This window comes from Drosophila ficusphila, unplaced genomic scaffold, assembly GCF_018152265.1.
Source record: "Drosophila ficusphila isolate 14025-0441.05 unplaced genomic scaffold, ASM1815226v1 contig_855, whole genome shotgun sequence".
In the NCBI taxonomy this organism is placed as follows: domain Eukaryota; kingdom Metazoa; phylum Arthropoda; class Insecta; order Diptera; family Drosophilidae; genus Drosophila; species Drosophila ficusphila.
In genome coordinates, this window is record NW_025064807.1 from 1,381,714 (window position 1) to 1,402,682 (window position 20,969).

Genomic DNA, 20,969 nt, shown 5'->3' on the forward strand with positions numbered 1-20,969 from the left:
AATTACTAGTTCAAACCTAATGGTTTTAAAAGATTCGTGCTTATCGAACTAGTTCCCAGGAAAAGCGACTATCGAAGAAGGCATTGAACTGGTTCGCATCAACAAGCGACAATCGAAGCGTTTGCGTCTCTAATCACGCGAAGCGGTATTTGTTCGAATTTAACAGTGAGAAATAAAATGTCGATTACAATTCGTCCCCTGTGAAGCAGTAAAGTCTATTTTTGTTTTTAAACTGCGCTGTTCGTATCGTAAACTGTGAATGTTGAAGATGTCGGCGAAGAACGCCAGCTCGATTCAAGTGTGCATCAAGGTGCGTCCCTGCGAGCCAGGACTAACATCCTTGTGGCAGGTGAAAGAGGGTCGTTCAATTCAATTAGTGGACAGTCACGCAGAGCCCTGCGTCTTTGGTGGGTAATCAACCGAAATATAAATCCCTCAGAGCGTTATCCGCATCCTTTGCTCCGCAGATTATGTGTTCGATGAAGGAGCCAACAACCAGGAGGTTTTCGACCGGATGGCCAAACACATTGTGCACGCCTGCATGCAGGGCTTCAATGGCACTATTTTTGCCTACGGACAGACCTCATCGGGTAAGTATATAAGCTATATATATACCCAATATACTCTAAACCCTGCAACTCAAAAGGGAAAACCTACACCATGATGGGTGACGGCCAAAATCCCGGCGTGATGGTGCTGGCCGCCAAGGAGATCTTTCAGCAGATCTCCAGTGAGACGGAACGCGATTTCCTGCTGCGCGTGGGCTACATTGAGATATACAACGAGAAGATCTACGATCTGCTGAACAAGAAGAACCAGGATCTCAAGATCCACGAGGCGGGCAATGGAATTGTGAACGTTAACTGCGAGGAGTGCATTATTACTAGCGAGGATGACTTACTGAGACTCCTCTGCATGGGCAACAAGGAGCGCACCGTGGGCGAAACAAATATGAACGAGCGATCCAGTCGATCGCACGCCATTTTCCGCATAGTAAGTGTTTTAGATAGATATTAAAAACCATTTATTATTATCATATTTTTCCTTTAGATTATTGAATCCCGAAAGTCTGACCCCAGCGACGACGATGCTGTAATACAGAGTGTGCTGAACCTAGTAGATCTGGCTGGTTCTGAGCGGGCGGATCAGACGGGCGCCCGAGGAGCACGACTCAAGGAAGGCGGACACATTAACAAGAGCTTGCTCTTTCTCAGCAATGTGATAAAGAGCCTTTCCGAGAACGTGGACAACAAGTTCATCAGCTTCCGCGACTCAAAGCTCACGCGCATCCTGCAGGCTTCGCTGGGCGGCAATGCTTTAACGTCAATTATCTGCACAATCAAACCCTCGATAATGGAGGAGTCACAATCTACTCTAAGCTTCGCCACGCGTGCCAAGAAGATTCGGATCAAGCCGCAGGTCAACGAGATGGTCTCCGATGCCACAATGATGAAGCGGCTGGAGCGTGAGATCAAGATGCTGAAGGACAAGCTGGCCGAGGAGGAGCGCAAGAACGAGAGCCAGTTGAAGGTGCAGGATCTGGAGCGACGCATCAAGCGGGACATGCACAAGATCATCTCGAGCACTTCGCTGAGCGACAATAGCAAGCAAAAGCGTCGTCGTACTTGGTGTCCCGCTGCTTCTGGCCCTGAATTGGAAACATCTGACAGTACTAAAATCACGGATGACCGTTTGGTTCCGTTTTCAAAGGCCTCTCATTTACCAAAACCAGTGTTCTTTCCCAACTCTAATGTCGGAAAACGATGGGACAACATTCCAAAGACAATTAACATCCTCAGATCCCTGGATATTGGTACTACAGGCAGTGGAATAACAATGAAGAATTCCTTCCTGCGGATTGCATTGACTTTGGATCCCCTCGATTAGATGTCCAGAAAGCCATGTTGACCAGCAGACAACTTCCGGACTTGTCATTGACGCCTATCGCTAGTCAAATGGGTCCCGCAACGTAAGTAGTCCTTGGCATAATCAACACTAACCATAACCATACTTCATTGCACACATCACACATAACAATCATTCATCCATGGAACCATCCGCTTGCTTAGCTTGGAGAAGATCAAGAAGGAGGTCCACGACCTGCAAATGTTCACCAGCTTAGAGAAGCACTTCGAGGTGGAGTGCGAAGAGGTGCAGGGTTTGAAAGAAAAGCTGGTTGAGCTCACTGCCCAGCGGGATCAGTTAGAGCAAGATTCTTTAGCCGAAAAGGAGCGGTGAGTGCAAGGGGCTTTTTTCGGACAAGAAAGGAATCTTTTGCTTTCACATATTGTCGTCCGATTTGTTTGTATCGTGAAGAAATTTTGTTACTACTCGAAAAGTCTATAATCTTTATTCTCCGCCTGGATCTTAACTAGCAATATTGATCTAACTTTATTCTGAATTTATACCATGAATTTATTTAATACAATTTTTCCGTATAATCCTATTGTAGTTGTGATTCACTGGAGGAGGAGGTTACCAACTTGAAGGCAGTCAACCAGGCAGCCAATTTAAAGATCGAAGAACAAGAGGTGCAGCTGAGTGCTTTGAAGCAAACAATCACCAAACTGGAAGTGGAAAACCGCGATGCTGTGAGCCTGGAGTTTGAGTTCGAAGCCCACAAGAAATCGTCGAAATTGCGGGTGAATGACTTGCTGTCAGCTCTTGCTGAAAAGGATTCGGCCATAGAGAAACTGCAAAAGTCCCTAGACGATTTGTCGCGGGATGTGTTGGGTAACACCAAGGAAGATCTCATGAGATCCATGTGTCCAAAAATACAATCAAGTGAAGGCCAAACCTGCGATAAGTGTGAGGAACTGGAGGAGAAACTTGCAGATTTGGAAAGCAAAAACGATGCCTGCGAATGTGATCAGTTGAGGGAGGAGCTTGTCGCCACTCGAGCCCAGATGGAAAGCATTCAGTCCAACTACGAGGTGTCCAAAACAGCGGTGGATGAGTGTGAACGCCTCTCTAACCAGCTTTCCACGGCACAGAATGACTTTGGCCTGCTGCAGGATAGATATTCTACTCTGGAGCAGAAGTGCCAGGATCAACAGCTAACCATTGGAAACCTTCAAACAGAACACGATGTTGTTCTGGAAAAGAATCAAAAGTTGCAGGAGGAATACAAAAATCTAAAACTCACTTCAAGCGAGGAATGCGAACGGCTGCAAGCTGATAACACCAAATTCCAGGCGGAGATTAAATCCCTTGAAGAGCGAGTGAAGGAAACCCAGACTAAGCTTGAAGAATCAAAGAATTCGGAAACTCTTGCTGAAGATTTCAAAGCCAAAAATCAAGAGTTAAAAGCCCAAATCTCCGAATTGGACTCCAATTTTAAGGAGCTCCAAAAGGAATACGATTGCCTCTCCAATGACTTGATGGAATCCGTTCAGGAGAACGACGCATTGCGAGAGGAACTCAAGCAGCGCCCCAATATCTGCGACTTGGAGTCGATGAGGAGTTCCGGAATGGGCACCGAGTGCAGTGAACCGAATCCCGACTGCGAGCTTCTGCAGCAGTTTGTCAGGCTTTCGGAGTCCATTGAACAGATCGAGCTGCACCACCATTCCGGTGGCAGTCGCCTCTTCAGAGCCCATCAAATGCAACAAGGTCAGGATGCGCCAGGCCTCAAACTTTGCCTACATTCTGCGGAGTACATAGAACGTGACATGCGCGAGCAGGAAACATCCGATTCCGTCTGCCTGAAGGGATTCCTCAAGCGGCACAGGTTCCAGATCATGCAACTCAATCAGGAGCAGGTGGCTGTGGGCGAGGAAGCACGACTCCTTGGTATCATTTCTCAGCTAGAGCAGGAGATCGAAGAGAAGAGTGCCCTGATGGAGGCCACCGAGGCAACCATCAACGAGATGCGCGAACAGATGACCAGCTTAGAGTCTGCCCTTCTGGAGAAGAGCGTCATTGTGAACAAGGTGGAAGATTATCAGCGGCAGATCGAATCCCTGGAGAAACAAAACGCGGAGATAACAATGGTGTACGAAGAACTTCAGGACAAAGTTATCAGGGAGAACTCGGTGAGGGAAACCTCGATGAGCGAGAATCTGCTTCAAATTCCCGCGGCCGACGAAACTCTTTCTGCCTTTCCTGAATATCCTACCAAGAAGGATTCGAAGGAGGTGGTTGCGCTTAAGGCTTCCATTGAAGAACTAACCACCAAGGTTTGCAATCTGAAGGCGGAAATAGAAAGCCAGGTTAGCCAACTGCAATTGAAGGACGGCAACATTGCCAAGTTGCAGAGCGAATTTGAGGAAATGAGTGAGCGTTGTTTGTCGATGGAGGTGAAACTCGCCGAGTTGGAAGCGGATACCCAGCAGAAGCAGGATCTCCTGGATCGCCAGGCGCAGAAGCTATCCGAAGACCTTCGCCTCATCGACTCGCTCCAGGAGAAAAATGCGCAGCTTGTCGAACAAAGCATCAAAGCGGAGTCACAGGAGAAGGAAGAACCGATCCTTTTATCCGAGTACGAGGCACTCAAAGAATCATTGAAAGAAGCCAAAGAAGAACTGAGTGACATGAAGATGGCAAAAGATGATGAGATTAATGCCCTACAACTGGATTTCCTGACAAAGATTGAGGTGAGCGAGGGCGAAAACCGAGCAAAATTCCGTGCTTACACTTTGGAATTGAAGGAAACCAAAGAACGCTATGAAAACCAATTGGCTACATTAAAGGAAGAGCTTTTGCATTCCAGTGAGAAGCTCTCCAGTCTTAGGGATCGTGACCAGGCGGAGTTGGAAGCACTTAAAGCCACTCACCAAGAACGAATAACTCAGCTCGAGGAGGAAAGAAACAGTTTGATTAACAAGCATCATTCTGAATTGGAAAATCTCAGGGAAACCTTGAGCGAAAAACAGGCTGAGGCTGAAACTCAAAAATCAAAGATTGAGGCTTGCACAACAGAAATTAGCGAATTGAAAGTCGCTCTTGAAAAGGATAAAGAGGAGCTTGAGGAGGTCAAAAACTCTTTGGAGGAGATGAAAGGTCAGAAGAGTGCGATGGCAGACAGAATTACTGTGTTGGAGGAAACAAAAGCTGAGCAGGACTTGGCTTTGAATAAGTTGCAAATGGAGAAAACTCAACTGGAGGAGCAGCTGCAACTGCTGAAAAACTTGGAGAAACAAGCAAACAATGAGCGACTGGATTCGCTGATGGCCTCGGCGAACGAGAAGATCCATAAGTTGCAGAAAGATTGTAAGCAGCACGTTCTGGAATTGGAACAACTTAAACAGGAAAAGATGTCCCTGCAGTCCGAGATTCAGGATGCCAATGCCCAGCACTTGAGCACGCTGAACAAATTGGAGGAACTTGAAACGCAAATTGATGTTCAAAAGAAACTAATGGCTGTGGACAAACTTGAATTAAAGGAAAAGAACCAGACTTTGACCGACAAAATAAATGATCTCACAGCAGCACTGCACGAAGCTGAACTCAAATCCGTCGCTCTTAAAGATCTGACTTCCCAGGAAGATCGGCTGAAGCGTTCTCTTTCGGAGGCAAAGGAATTGTCTGCTAATTTGGAGCAGAAGGTGAACGAACTGAATTCGGAGCTGCTGTCATCCCGGAATGCGATCTCCAGTCAAAGCATAGAAATCGAACAGCTTCGCATGGAACTGACGAACGCATTGGATGCAAAGACTTCGGCAAGCACAGAGCAATTGATACTTGTAAATCAACTCAAAGAAGTCGAGGAGAAGTTGAACGTCCAGGGGGATAAGTTCGACCGCGATGTGGTTGAACTCAAGGGCTCATGTGAGGAGTTGCGGTTGAAGCTGCGGTCCGTTCAAGAAGTAAATGGTAAACTTGCGATTGCAAATGACGAGCTTGTTGCTAAGCTGAAAAATTCTAAGAATCTAAAACAAAATTTGGAAGAGGAGCAACAGCTGTGTGCCTCACTAAAAGAAAATCTCGCCAAGCTGGAGAAATCAAAAAGTCACCTCGAGGAGCAGATTCAATCCAGGGTGGGCGAAGTCGATAAAATTACCAAGGAGCTGAATCATGAATTGGATTCTAGCCGCAACACAGTTGCAAAACTCACCATGGAGTGCGGAAATCTGCGTTCCGATCTGGTAAGTTTAATTCCCATATCTTTTCTTACCACATGATTCTAACAAGAAAACTTTTTAGGAAACCAAATGCAATGATTTCAAGAGAGAAAAGGAAACGCTAAACATGACTATTTCCGATCTGCAAAAAAACAAAAAGCAGCTGGAAGAAAAGCTAGCCAATTTGAAGGAGAAAGAAGAATCCAATTCTCGAGTCATGGCTCAGTTGGCATCCAATGAGGCAGCAATGGCATCTCTGCGAGAAACTTTGACCAAGAATGAGAAAACATTGGAAGCTGCTAATAATAAAAATCGGGAAATGGGTCAAAAGGTCGATGAACTCACAAGTGAATGCAATAAGCTTCGATCCGATCTGGTAATATTTTCAATAACAAAGTTATATACCAGGTTTTTTTATAAAACTTTTTTAATAGCAATCTAAAGAGGCGACTTTCCAAACAGAGAAGATGCGACTGGACAACACGATTTCTAAATTAAAGGAAGAGAAGCGCAGTCTGGAGGAAAAGTTGACTAAATTTGAGGAACTTTCAAAGGATAGCGAGCAGCTACGATTAACACTGGTAAACTACACAACAAACGATTAAATTGATTGATTTTGTATCAAATCTTCTCTTCAGAAATCCAAGGAAGCCGGTTTTCGAACAGAAAAGGATCGCATGGATGGTACTATTTCAAGTTTATTAGAAGATAAGCGAAACCTGGAGGAAAAATTGTGCGAGATCAGCGACATTGTGGCCAAGCTTGAGTCGGAATTGACAACTTTGCAAGGGTTAAAAGGCAATGGATCCTTTGAGTCAAGTGCCTCCAATGGCTCGCCACTTCCAGGGAATCCGCGAAAAAGTCTGGATCACAATCATGGACCAAGGGTAAATTAAATTTAAGAAGGGTATGATTATTCCTTTAACCTTGTTATTTTCTTTACAGAAATCAATAAGTTCTGACACCGAAATACGAAGGAATCGACGAATCAGCGTTCACGATGAGCGCAGAAAGTCGTACTGGAACGATGTCCGCGAATTTGGCACCATGACTGATCCCGTGGGTAAGTCTATTTTAATTAGTATGACTAAAACGATTAGCATAACCATGAATGTCATTTTAGACAACAATTGCCAGTGCACAGAGCTAAACAACAAGCTTCAGGAATGCCAGCGTGAACTCTTCATCCGTGAAAGCCAAGTGACGGCGTTGAATATGGAGCTAAAGCACCATCCTCTAAAGGATGAGAATGCGCAACTGAAGAAGCGAATTCAGGAGGAGCAAGAGAAAGCGCGCTTCGAACAGAAACGGCTTAAAACAAAGCTTCAGGATCTCAATGCCAAGATCCATGATCTCACTAATGCAAAATCAGTTTCCGGTCAAGTAGAACAAGCTACAAAGAGTATTAAACCCGCCTTGGTCACGTCGGAAACTCAGACAGAATCCACTTTGGAGGAAATCCTGGAGAAAACCAACGGAAAGTACCAGGATGCTCTTCGCTTGTTGCGCTCCCGCTACAATCTCATAAGAGAACTGGAAGATAAGCTGAAGCAAAACGAAAACGACGACACCTCGAACATCACCTCATTGACGGCTGGTCAAAACAGTGCCCTCAAGGTTGTTAATTACTTAATTATTTAAAAGAATATCTAGTTAACCATTATGATTTCAGGCTCAATGTGAAATCCAGAAGAAAGAACTGGCCGCTGTCAAAAATAAGTACGAGTCGGCAAAACGTGTTCTAATGATGCGGAAAGATGAGATGGATGTTTTGCGAGAAAGACTCGCCAAATACGAACCAGTTACAGCAGCTAAATAAGTCACTAGATTAACATTCTCTTTTTAAGTGTACATATTTCGGTTTTATGTTTCGCTCTTTGGAATCGGCTTTAAGACAAACACATTAATGAAACGCACAGTTCTTAATATCAGTCGGTAATCCGCTTCCAATATGTTGTACTTACGCACGTCCTCTGTATATTTTTTAAATAACTTTAAATATTAAAATAAATATAATATAAAACCGATTTGGAATCGATCACCGCAAATAGAGAAAAACACAGATTGTCTTCATAACGCGGCTTTATTGTAATGTCAATAAATATTTATATAACTTTCTAAGCACATGGATGTCTACTTATATTGCTTATGTAACGACTTTTAACTAATATATTTTAAACTAACGTCTTAACCGAATTGCATTAGCCTTAAATGCATTTCAAGCCTAGGAAAAATGCAATCTATTGCACTCCCCCTGCGCCAAAATTCTGGGCGAGAGTGAGAGGAGGGAAAAGTGTCTAAAACCAAAGGTACAAACTAAGCTGCTCAAATAAAAACTAAAGATACTCTTCCAATCCAATCTTTTGCTGCTGCTCGTGAGTGTAATCTATATAATAAGTAAGCCCCCGTATTAAAGGTAGCTAATAAGAAATTAGTTAAGTTGCGCGGTCAAGAACTTACAACATAAATTACATTTAAATTAATTGAGGTAGAAAATTACTAAAGTAACACATATGTTGGTCATAAGGCAAGTGGTAGCGACTCTTGTAGAGTCTGTGCTCATCTCCGATTGAAGCTAACCATATAAACCTAGGATAACTGAGGCATATTCGAACTAAATACATACAGGAAACGCGTAGTTACAACTAACTATGTCTTGCTTGCAGTGCTGCCACATAAACTAACTAGCCTAATTTATGTATAAGTAGATGATTCGCACTGGATATCATTAAGGGGGCCGAATGCTGAGTATGCTGAGGTATTCAATTCTCTCTGACAAATAAGTACAGGCATTCATATGTACTATATGTATGTATCTTTAAGTGTATAAATACGTATACCGAGTGTGCACTGTATACCGTACGTAAGTTGTATAAATAATCAATTTCTTTTATGCTGATCCCATTTTTTTCGGTTTTTCTGGGGATTCTTAAACTACGAGCAGAGTTCCTGCTGTTGAAAATTGGCAAGATTCCTGGAGATGATGGAGTACAGGACCAGTCACAACTCATGGAAGTCTGAGGTTCGTTTCAGGTTCAGTTTTCAGTTTTCAGTTTTGTCATTTTATCAGTTGTAAGTTGTTCAGTTTTTAAAGGGGTTTTCAACTCTTTCGCTGGCTGAGGTAGTTCGGTTGAGTTGCTGCTCGGATTCCTGAGATATGGTAAGCACTGTGAATCGCGATGGACTGGCTAGACTTGGAACTGGAAGGCTGTGGCATCCATGGCACATCTGAATTATCTGCTGGCTTCTGGTACAATACTATAACATATACATAGTAAGTAAGAGTTAAATGCGACGGATCGTTTGGGGTTCTGCTGCTACGGCTGGTCTAACATGAATATTTACGATTTTAGATTCTTCTTTTGTATTTACAGGCTTCTCTTTCAATGTGAAATCTAACTTATGACTCTAGACTACCATTACATTTCATTAAATCGTTTCATGCGGGATGGGTTCTCCTTCCTTTCTCATTTTCATCGACTTGTATACACAGCAGGTACTTGTGTATATAAATATATGTATATATATATATATATATATATGTGTGTATATAGGGATATATATCCATATAGTTTAGGTAGTTTAAAAAGCACAACATTGAATTCTACTAGGCTTCACAAATATGATTTTAGACCTAGGCTTCACTATCTTCACTATATTGTATCGTATCGTATGTGGTACACGTAAACTGGTATACATGAGGATAAGGCTACTCGTTACATATGTTCCATGGGTAATCGGTATACAACTGTTCGTGTTTATGTTCGTGCTCCTGTTTATGGTTCCCCGGCAGGTGGAATCATCCCCGGCTGATCCTATGTGTTGTGCACTCCCTCGTCCTCCGAGTAGTTCTCCTCGGCATCGGAGTTGGCCACCTCGTGGTTGCTGCCCGACTGGTTGTTGTCCAGTCCCAGATCCATGGGCTCCGATCCCTCGCGCCTCAAGTCGCCCTCGTGGTCGGCCATCTCCTCGTGGCCCATCATCCTGCCACCGGAGTTGAGGGCCAGTGGTCGGTGGGCACTCGGCGACAGGCTTCCCGCCGCCTGATCGTGCCGCATTATCGGCTCGATGGTCAAGCCGGGTCCGCTCTGTCCGAAGGCGGGGTTCCCGCCGGCCAGCTTGCTCAGGTCGAACTGGCCGGGAATCAGTCCCGGCGGCAGGCTGTCTAGGTTGTGGCCCATCGCGTTCAGCTGGGCCATCTTGGCGCGCAGTGCGGCCGCAGCTGCCTGCTCCTGCGACATTCCCATTCCTGAAATAAAAATAATGCAAATAAGGAATTAATTACGGGACAAAAATATTTAAAAATGGTAAGGTAATTAGAAAGATAACTAGGTTAGGCTTGACCAACAATCAATTAAATGAAGTAAAGGAAGTGAACTACTTTTACCTTAATCAAAATATCAAGAATATATATACCCAGACAAATAGTAAACTACTAATTTAAGCTTCTCCTCAAATTATATATTTAGAAAAGAAAGTATTGAACTATAGGCTGATTTACATTTTTTTGACAAATATTTTCAAATATTAAAACTCATTTGTTCCCAAGTTGGATTTTTACTGGTAGGTAAATAAGAAAAAAAAAATTTAATTAAAAATACAACCCCTTCAAATTGATAAAACACAAGCACATCAAATAATAAAATTTAAAATATAAAAATTCTGTAAGGATTTAAATTAGTTTGACTGTTTTTAACGGAAATTGAGTTGTTATCAAGTAAAATGTCTAAATTATTGTAACTTAGTAATAGTAAGTATCCACAACTAAAATTAACTTCCAACCCCTTTTAGAATTATTTTTTTTATAAATGTCGACACTCACCGAAAGTGTTCTCCGTGATGAACTGCAGATAGGTGTCCAGCAGGGATTGTCCCGCGGCATTGCTGCTCGGCATCTGGACGCCCAGATCCTTGGGTTGGCCCAGAGCGGCAGCAGTGGCCGCCGCGGCAGCCGCCTCGTTCCGCATCCTGGCGTGTCCGAAGTTGCTCAGCAAGCTCTCGTGGTAGCGACTCAGGTCGCTGCTACTGCCACCCATTCCATACAGTCCGTTTCCAGTGGTCAGGTCCTCGGGATCCTCGTCCGAATCCTCGGCATCGTCCAAGGGACCCCCGCTGGCGTTGCTCAGATCCAACTTGGCCTGGCCACCACCTCCTCCTCCGCCGCCGCCGCCACTGCTGCCACTTCCACCAGTTGGTGAAGCCCGAGCTCTGAGCTCCGCCGGCGAGATCTTGACACCCGCCTTGGCCAGCAGTCGGGAGGCCAGCTCCGGATCGAAGGCACTCGGCATGGGCAGGACGGGCAGGTCCTTGGTGGAGATGCCGCGGTGCTGGCGCGACATGTGCGAGTGCAAGGAGTTGCGCGACTTGGCCACCGTGCCACACAGGACACATCGATATCCCGGACACACGGTGTGCTTGTCCTCCAAATGGGTGCGCAAGGTGTGCGCCGATCGGTAGATCTTTCCGCACTTCGGGCAGGGACGAGGATCTGTGGCTCGGACTCGCATTTCCAAGGATCGTCGGGAAACTGTAAAGTAAAATAAATCACAAATTAGTTTTCATTAGATAAAAAATATGATTTATTACTCCATTAAAAAGAAAACCATTTCGTCTTCGTTTGCTCTTTATTGTTCACCAAAATAGATTTGCCGCCTTCAGGCAACGCAGATACAAGATACTCGTACTAGATACATTTGTTTTCGCCCCTCAGACAATTTTGCAAACTAAAATGGCATACAAACTGTTGTACAATCGATGTACTTATATGGCTGCTTGTTTTCTCTCTAGGCTTTATAAACTACAATTGTAAAATTGTCCGCTTCGAAATAGAATTTATCTTTAGTCCACATCGATACAATCTCGATTGACCCATGATTTTTTTTTCCCCGTTTTAGCCAGTTTTGCTGGAGCTTGGGTTTTAGTTTTTAGTGTTTTGTTTTGATTAACATTATAGGAACCTTTTTACGTATGTCTGCTCTTGGAGTGTTTTGCCGCCAATCGAATCGAATCGAATTACAGTTTAGTGAACCTAAGGTAATTAACAAAATATCTCCTTGAATTTTGAACTTTCTCTAATACAAATCGATTTCAGTTTTTGGTATTTCGTATCTCTTTTTTTTTTTACTTTTAATGCTCAAGTTTTGTTTACTTGTTTCGCTTTTCGTTTAATTTTCTTACGTTTTCGTTTTTCTTTTGGCTAAAAATATATTACGCAGGCACATTCTATTTTGTTTCAGTATCAATATTCATAATAACTACTTTATATATTTCTATATATCATGTTTCTTTGTTTGCTTGTTTTAGCTCTTTATCTACATAGTTATCTCATCTTCTATGGCTTAATCGTACGTATTTATGTAACTCTAAGTATTAATGTTATTATTCTTTTTTTTGTGAGTAGTTCTTCGGTTTCTGTTGCTTTTACTTTAATACTGCACATGCTTTACTGGAGCTGAGTTATATAGGATTTTCCGTATCCCTCTTTCTTTCAGCTAATGTTAAGGAATTCAAAGTTGAGATTTACTCCTGCCTTAGGTAAACAAATCAGAGCTGTAGGTGTCTGCATTTGTAAAATACTTTATCGCATATAGGAACGTAATAATTGTTGCAAGTATCCTAGCCCAAAGCGTTCATCTGCCATCGTCAGCTAACAAGCTGCTCTCGAATATATAATATATATATACTTATTTAAAAATGAATACCAATGCAGGAAAATTAATGATTATAATGAACATCTATAAATGAAAAGTAAGAAAAATGAATACCCAAAATGAAGTATCAAAAAATGTATTGATGTATTGATGAAGAAATCATAAAGTTTAGAAGTCAAAAGTAAATAGTAAAAAATAACAGATTGACAAAAACTAAATATTGAAAAGTTAGCACTCAAATACAAATACAAAAAAAAGAAACAATTGAAATAATAATAAAAATTATGAGTTCTAAAGGAAATATTAAGAATGTTTCTTGATTGGTTTCTGTAAAATGTTTTTTGAAGAATATAAAACCCCAAATAAATCCTGTTGAATCTTTGTCGGCTTTCCTGAATTTCCTGAAACCTGTTTTGATTGAAACTAAATATTTTTTCAGAGTAAATAGAGTAGCTTTGCTGGCTGACTGGCTGGCAGGAAGCGTTGCAAGGACCTTCGTGCGCTTACAGTTACAGTTAGTTATAGTGGACTCCCCTCCGCGGAACTTGGACTACTTTTTGGCTATCTACGATAGATGCGAGTGTCTCGAGTGACTGGGTAACTGGGTATTCACTGGATTTCACTTGGATTGCGAGTTAGATTCGAATTATTGTCGCCATTGTCGACTGACTCTGAGAAGCAGCAACCTAGAAAGCTTATATTTCTTTTTGTTATCGTTAGCGTTGACTACGCAGATTGGACTTAGCCGACGGCCTCGCAGTTTCATTTGAAGTCCGGACCGCCGGCGAAGGGTCCGCCCGAGGATCGCATGGCCTTCATTTTGGCCCACTGCAGGGTGTGCTTGATCCGCATGTGATTCCTCACGGAGTTCGGATGGGCAAACCGGCGGCCACATTCGATCACCGGACACACGGGACTGTCGCGCGGATAATGACGATCCAGGTGCTGGCGGAACACCCTCTGCTCCAGCGGCGTTTCGCACAGTGGACACGGCAGCATGTAGTTGCTACTTCCGGCTCCACTGGCTGCTCCATTTCCATTCCCCACAGCTCCTGGGGCAGAACTTCCTGGCCCGGGACCCGCAATTTGACTCGAACTATTGCCATTGTTGCCGGGACTCGCCGATGCTGCTGTTGCATTCGCCGCCGCCGCAGCAATTGTGTTCTGGAAAAGTTCCGGAAAGTCACGCGATCTGCTCAAAGCTATTGTCCTGGCCATAAACAAGTTGGCGGTTAATTGTTGCTGATGGGATTGCTGCAACTCGTCGAGATATTGCTGCTGATGCTGCTGGTGTTGCTGTTGCTGCTGCTGGTGTTGCTGCTGCTGCTGGTGTTGCTGCTGCTGCTGCTGGTGCTGCTGCTCCTGTTTCATGAGCAGCGTTTGGTACAGTGTTGACTCGCTATCCTGTCGCGTTCGCTTCATGGTCAAGGATATTGCCGATGAGGCAGACGAGGAGCGATCGTCCTCATCCTCGTTGCTGTTGTGCTGAAGTTGCTGCTGCTGCTGTTGCTGTTGGGATTGCTGTTGCTGCTGCAGCGGGTTGTTGCCATCCGGCAAGTCCTGGTCTTCATCGCTATCGTTCCAGGATCTCGCCGAAGGAGTTGGCGACGAGTTGGCCGAGCGGTTCTTCTTCGAGTTGTTGTTATTGTTGTTGTTGTTGATGCGATTGTGGTGGTGATGGTGGTGGTGGTGGCGATGGTGCGGCTGGTGGTGGTGGTGCGGCTGGTGGTGACTGCGCCGATGGTCGAGGAACTGCCTCTGTTGCTGCTGCATCAGCTTGGCCAACTTGCAGGCCGCGGGACGACGATCGGCGGCATGTGCCTCATGCGGTTGCTGCTGCGGCGCCTCCAGATCCTCCGCCTCCGGCTCCATCACCTCCTGCTTGATGCTGCCACTCTTGGCACTCAGGAATGTGCCTGTGTTCCAAGCATTTCGTTGGGAAAGTCAAGGTGAAATTGGTAAATAAAGTTTGCATTTGTGGTTTGCATTCGACAGCTTCAATTTTGATGTTCGAGTGTGGAACGTGTGTGTGTTTGTTATTTTATTTTTTGATTTCGATTTTGATTTTGAGTTCCTTTCTTAGCAGCAGCAACAACAACAACAGCAGAACTGAATTAACCGCATTTGTTGTATTTTGTTTTTATCAATTTTGTGATCACCAATTACATTTATTGCCAATTTATGTCAACATTTTCAGTTCTAAAGTTTAAAATATTGTTTTAACTATTCTTTCGATTGGAAGTACACACACACGATTTAAGCCAATTTTCCTTACTTTTGTTTAGCCAATATTAATGTAATATGTATATATTTTGGATATTTATATATTATACTATATATATGATTCTACAGTATTTTGTTTTTTTTTTTTTTGGCAGGCAGGCAGGCAAATGATTATTTAAATAATATTACAACAAGTGCAAATCTAAGTAACTAAAAATTAATATATATTATTTACAATTTGATACTTTTGTGGCAGTGAAACTCACAAGTTTTTCTTTTTTAATTATTCACAGATCACTGTGTTATTGCAATTTAAATGATGGTTTAGGATTTCCGTTCTTAGTCCTTTTAGGATTGCAAAACGCACTGAAAGGAGTGGAGTAAAATCCAAAGGGAATAAGGATGGGAAGTCGTATCGCGTGATATGGAACCATTGTCGGATTCAACGGACTTACAACTCTATATGCGAACTGCGATTGTGCATATACATATTGCCCATATCCGAGTGGCGTGCAGGAACACACCTGTCCCCCCACCACCCCCCTCTCTTCTTTTTCCTCCCCCTTTTCCCTCCCCTTGATTCAAATATCTACCATTTGCAACGCCATTTCCATTTTCATTTCCATAGCGGGGAGGACAGAGTTCTCGGTTTCGTTTCAATATTCGATAATAATAAATATTGAAAAATAAAACGCAATTTAATGTCTACAAAATTGCCAAGGCCCATGCCAGAGGGCCTTTCGAATATGGTATGTGTGGGATATTGAGTCATTTTTGGGATGGCCAGAGACAACAGGGTGCAGGTCATGACGCAAGGCAACCCCCTCTCCACCCCCTTCCCCCCAAAAAAAAGTAGATAGAATGAAAGGCTGAAATCAAATTAAACAATTTAGTTCTGCCTTTGTGCGTGACAACTCAAGGGAGAAGGCAAACAATTCGGCTGCATAAATATATCAAGTGAAAAAATACAATAAAATCCAATCGAATAAAATGGAAAATGCAATATGCAAGGGGGGCTTAAAAAGAGGGGGGGGGGAGGTCCTTGGATAGGTCCTTTTTTTGCATACCAATATAGTATATAGCTGGCTCTGTCTGGCGAACGAGCTGCCATATGCTTAGTTGCACATGAAACATGCATGGCCGCATCAAAGTTTTCTTCGGTGAGCATCCTCGAGAGCTCGCTCGTCGATTGGCCAGGACACCGAGACATCCGAGCAGGACAGGATGGGCCAGGACATTAGAGCACACTGGCTGCCGATCGCCTTTGACCATCCAAGCACATTTCGAATTTGTCACATTTGAGGAAACCGAAAGGATGTCAGCCCCGCGCGTGTGTGTGTGTGTGTGTGAGAGGTCCTCCAGCCTGCAAGTGACAGCCACAAGAACAAGTCCTGAAAGAGGACATTGTGTGGCCCGGATCAAATCAGGCGTAAGATTTCTAGCCTTCTCCTTTCCCTTTCCCCCTCGCAAAAAAGTGCACTTTTTGTGAAAGATGCGTTGGGACACACAGGTGTGTAAGGATAACTCTCCATTGGTGTGGGAAAAATGGAAGAGAAGGAAAAGGAGGAGGAAGAGGAGGACTTGCCTAAGCCTCGCTGGAAAATCCGGAACCGTGTGCGTTGGTCTGTGCGTAATTTTACCACTAACCCTCCAGCTTTTGACCACCTCTGCTGGGGCTGTGCATAATTAATGAAATGTATAATGCAAAACTCAATTTTTGCTAATAATTATGCATCATAAATGTTTATTTTTGTAAGCACAAAGACACCAAAGCCAAGAATGTGTGGTTGCTTGGAGGAGAACTTTGAGGGACAACTTTATGTCAGTTGAGTGAAATTTAGTTTTAGATTGTCAACTAAACTGTGAAGTTTTATTATATTAATATTCTAAGCCTTTAACTCTTTTTGTTACATATAAGTTAATAAAGAATCTAATTGAAAAAATGTTTAAGATTGTTCAAGCAAAAATTACTTTAACTATTCAATAAAATGATTTAATTTCTTCTTAATAAGAATAATAATGCCAATCTATAGAAAATAATATATACTTTAATGAAAAATAAAGTTCCAATCTAACTACATTTTTTAATTTTAAGAACTTCTGCAGACTTAGGAAATCAGGTTTCATTTAATATAAAGTATATTTAATTTTTGCCAAAACATAACGAACAATCATTTTTTATTTATTAAATGAATAGTGGCAAAAAAAAAAAAATAAATAAATCTCGTCATTCTGTTCTTTCCCAAATACAAAACCCCAGTTAGTTTATTTCTCCCATTAATCCAATGGCTCTAACCATTTTAATAGAATAAAAGCTAGGGAACGCAGTCTGATCTGTTCGAGGTTGGTAATTGTTAATTTCCGTTCACAAAGAAACCGCTCCGATTAAAGATATTCCAGGGCGTGTACACCTATTCTATATTCGAGTTCTTGGGCTTGGTGGGCAACTGCCAGTGGCCATCAATTATGACCGCATGCGAGCGCGTTTTCTGTGCCAATTCGCGTTGAGGAAAGCCATCGGGTTATGCAAGACATTGGACTTTGCAGGACGAACGAAGGAACCTCCGCACCCACATCAATTACGAGTGGAGCATTCAATCGCAATCGTTCTCGGACTCGTTCCCTTTCTTGGACTTCCTGAGATTCCAATCCCTGTGCGAGAAGGAAGGACTCGCATGTCGCGGTCCTGTTAGCGGCAATAGAAATTAGCTTTATTAAAGATAAAGCGGCGACGCGACTCGGGTAACATTTCCTTTCGCGCCAAGGGGCCATTATAACAAGGACTTCCCCACCCCCCCAAAAACACCCTCCCCCTTTGAATTTTCCTTTCTCTGTTCTCGTTTTGCATTTCGAAAATGAACTGCAGACAGTGGAGGGAAGGTGAAAAGTTGGAGGAGGAGGAGGAGTGGAGGTGCCGGCAAATAATGAATTTTTCTATATAAATCACTCGCGTCAATGGGCCTGGCCCATTGATATTATACATTATGGTAGCCATCCACCCATTCCGCTGGCCAATGTGTAAACATTTCCGAGCGGCGCTTTGTCTCTGTCCAGGGGTCGAAAAAGGGTTTCTTATTTCATTTTTTTTTTTTACCAAAGGGCGTGTGTTGTATAGTAGGTGTGTTTAACGGTCATTTCTCGATGTCTTGCGATCGTTATCACCTCGCTTATTATTATTATTATTATTGCTGTTATGCATATTTTCCCTGGCCTCTAGTAATTTTGTTTCAGCCTTTTGTTCTTATTGGAATTTATTACTTAATAAGTTTTTCTGGGGCGGCGGAATGGTTTTCGGTTTTCCTCTTTTTTTTGAGGGCTGGTCAAACCAAACCCACTCAGATTTTTACGACCGCTCGCTCAGCAATATTTCCATTGCTTTTGAATTTTTGAGAGTGACCAAAAGTTGGTTGGTTGGGGCAATCCGAAATTCGAGGCAATCCGAAATCTTAGCCAGATAATAAAACTATAAAACTGCGGGTCGTGGACACTGGGTTTTTATTAATTTTTATGGCTCGTTTTATTTGCGAATTTTTCGCCATAAAACGGGTGAATATCTGCGCCTCAAGTATCTGCGTGGCTACAAATTGACGAATTGGCGACGTCCTGCAGTTTTTACGATCTCCGACCCCCGAAATAGTTGTGATTGAATTATGGATAAAGTGGATTACTCGTCCGGCAATTTCATATGCGACCAAGTGTCGTAAAATCGCTGACCGAATTCATTAGATACGCACTTTCATCTCTCCGCAGTTAATTAGCTTTCTGGGTTTAATAGAAGGGGGAGGCGTTAGATTGGTATGGGGGGTTGGGGGGATTGGATTTATCTAAGGAGAACCCACTTTAGATTGCCAAAGCTGCCCAGATGTCAGACGACACATGCCGGGACAATCCATCTCTGCATTTGTTTATCTTATAAATAAAACGCAGCCACAAAAGAAAAACAGGAAAAAAAGGAACAAAAAAATGGCAAACTTTTGTCCGCTGAGGGGGCGGGAAATAAAGGGGGAGGGGCAGGGGGAGGGGGGTTGGGGGGTTGGGGCATCGGCACGTACGGCCAGCCAAAAGCCAAACGAAATGTTGTTTAAACTTTGCAAACAAGTTTGCTTGTGCGCTTTGCTTTCTTTCACTTTTCTTTTTAGATACTCTTCGGAAGGATATATAGTTTTCGGGTATAAGTTTAAGTTTTGAAATACTGAACTTTATCCCAACTATATTTCAAATCTATTTGGTTAACTTGTATTCAAATGTATTGCTTCTTTCTAGTTAAATGCTTCTTAGTATTTTAATATTGGAAGATTGCCAAATAAATTCAAGGTAGATCATGTTCTATTTCTATTTTTTTGCTGAATGGAAACTTCTGTATAATTTCAATAAAATGTTTCAATAAAATAAGAAATAAATCAAAGTAGCTTTTTGAAAATAACTATCCTCTAAACCCTCTTAAGTATGCAATTATTTTTTTTTCATTTTCTGAACTTCTTGCTTTGTAATCCTTTTAAAAGTAACTCGATTTTATCCTTTTCCTCTCAAAGTTGGCAAAGTAACCTCTTGTTGTTAGGGTATTTTGGGTGTTCGGTACCCTTTTGCTCTACCTTTTTTTATCTCTGCTGTCCCTGCACATTCGGTTGAGTGTAAGTGTGGGCGGCGACTTCGTTTCGCATTCCCTCATAGATAGCATTTGAAATTGAAAGCGAAATTGCCGTTGAGCATGTGTGACGACAGTGGAGTTCCTGGGGGTCGAAGCAGGAGGAGGACACCGAGTGATATATGAACTGGCAGGACACTTCCATACCCCCTAACCCCTCCCCCTGCCGCCTCATCAGCAATCTGCCGTCCAATTTTTCCCGAATTTCCCCGGGAAGACACACATACCCGACATCAGCATTGACATTCGCCATCGACAGCGCAGTTTTAGGCGAAATGAGGGGCGAAAAGATGGTAAGTGACGCCTCGAATGCATATTCAAGGCGGACACATGCCAAGATCGAGTCGAGAACTTTTGTGTACACACACTGAGGATGAGGATTCGGGGGTAGGTGGATATGGGTAGCCAAGGATTCACCGGGACAGCTGCTCCTTGGCCTGTGACGAATGTTGATGGGACCCCGCCGATAATGCCGTTTGTTTGTCTGCCTGCCTTTATTTCTTTTCTCTCCGCTTTTTTTTTAACTTTTGAAATGAGAAAAGTTTTAGTGGGCCAACGTGTTTTTAATATGATTGAGGAGTGTTCTTATGGTGGTGGTGGTGGTAGACTACCACCAATATATATTGCAACAATATAAACCGAACGGAAAGTGTTGCCTACTTAGGCGGGCTGGAATCGAAATTAGCCGGGTTTAAGCGGCGGAGCCAAGCTGGTGGTGGCCATAAATTAGTCAGTCGGCCCAGATGTGGGTGGTCCAGTTGGGACACACACATATAAGCACCCCACACACATACACATACACCCAGAGATAAAACGAACAGGCAAGTTAAAAAGGATAAATCGCTTGTGTTCATCGCTCTTCGCACATAATAAATGTATCTTTTACTTGCGCCGCATGAGGAGCGTAAGTAACTCCCCGTGAACCACCAAGAAACATCCGATCCGAGCCACCCAACCACCCAACCACCCACTAACCCACACACACACACATGCAGCACAGCACTCATGTATGAGTTGTATATAAAGTTAACAGCATTTGGCTATCTTTTTGCAATTGATGTATTACACATAAAAGTTTTCAGCTCGACCCGCACGCACACACACACATACATTGAGGCACTCGAGCATCCATGTACTATATATTATCTATGCCCCCACATGTCTCTCCTTTTTCTACGTAAGTGTAAGTGTATGTGTGTGTGTGTGTGTAAGAAGTCCAAGACATTCACGAGACCACGTCCGCAAACAAAACGCACGCATACAATTACAAAACTGTTACACGTACGTGTGTCCTTACCGTGTGTGTGTATGTGTGAGTGGGTCGAACGGTCGAGCTTAGGAGGAGGGGGGAGGGAAAAGGGGGAGGGGGTGGAGAAGTGGGTGGTTCGG

General features: G+C 43.2%; 2 protein-coding genes across 2 annotated transcripts in view; one reads left to right on the forward strand and one right to left on the reverse strand.

The window, feature by feature from the left end:
- Positions 1-105: 105 nt before the first annotated feature.
- LOC108100031 (kinesin-like protein KIN-7O) lies at positions 106-8,186 on the forward strand. The gene is given in 13 exon segments (XM_017203748.2): positions 106-407; positions 468-590; positions 647-993; positions 1,051-1,833; positions 1,836-1,969; positions 2,070-2,234; positions 2,453-6,086; positions 6,145-6,438; positions 6,497-6,643; positions 6,701-6,949; positions 7,008-7,125; positions 7,186-7,679; positions 7,735-8,186. Coding segments are annotated over 13 exon segments (6,783 nt in total). The 5' UTR covers positions 106-259; the 3' UTR covers positions 7,882-8,186.
- LOC108100032 (protein abrupt) overlaps positions 8,127-20,969 on the reverse strand; it is a 53,626-nt gene continuing 40,783 nt past the window's right edge. The window contains 2 exon segments of the mRNA XM_017203750.2: positions 8,127-10,311; positions 10,885-11,589. Coding sequence (XP_017059239.1) covers positions 9,878-10,311; positions 10,885-11,589 — 1,139 coding nt within the window. The 3' untranslated portion in view covers positions 8,127-9,877.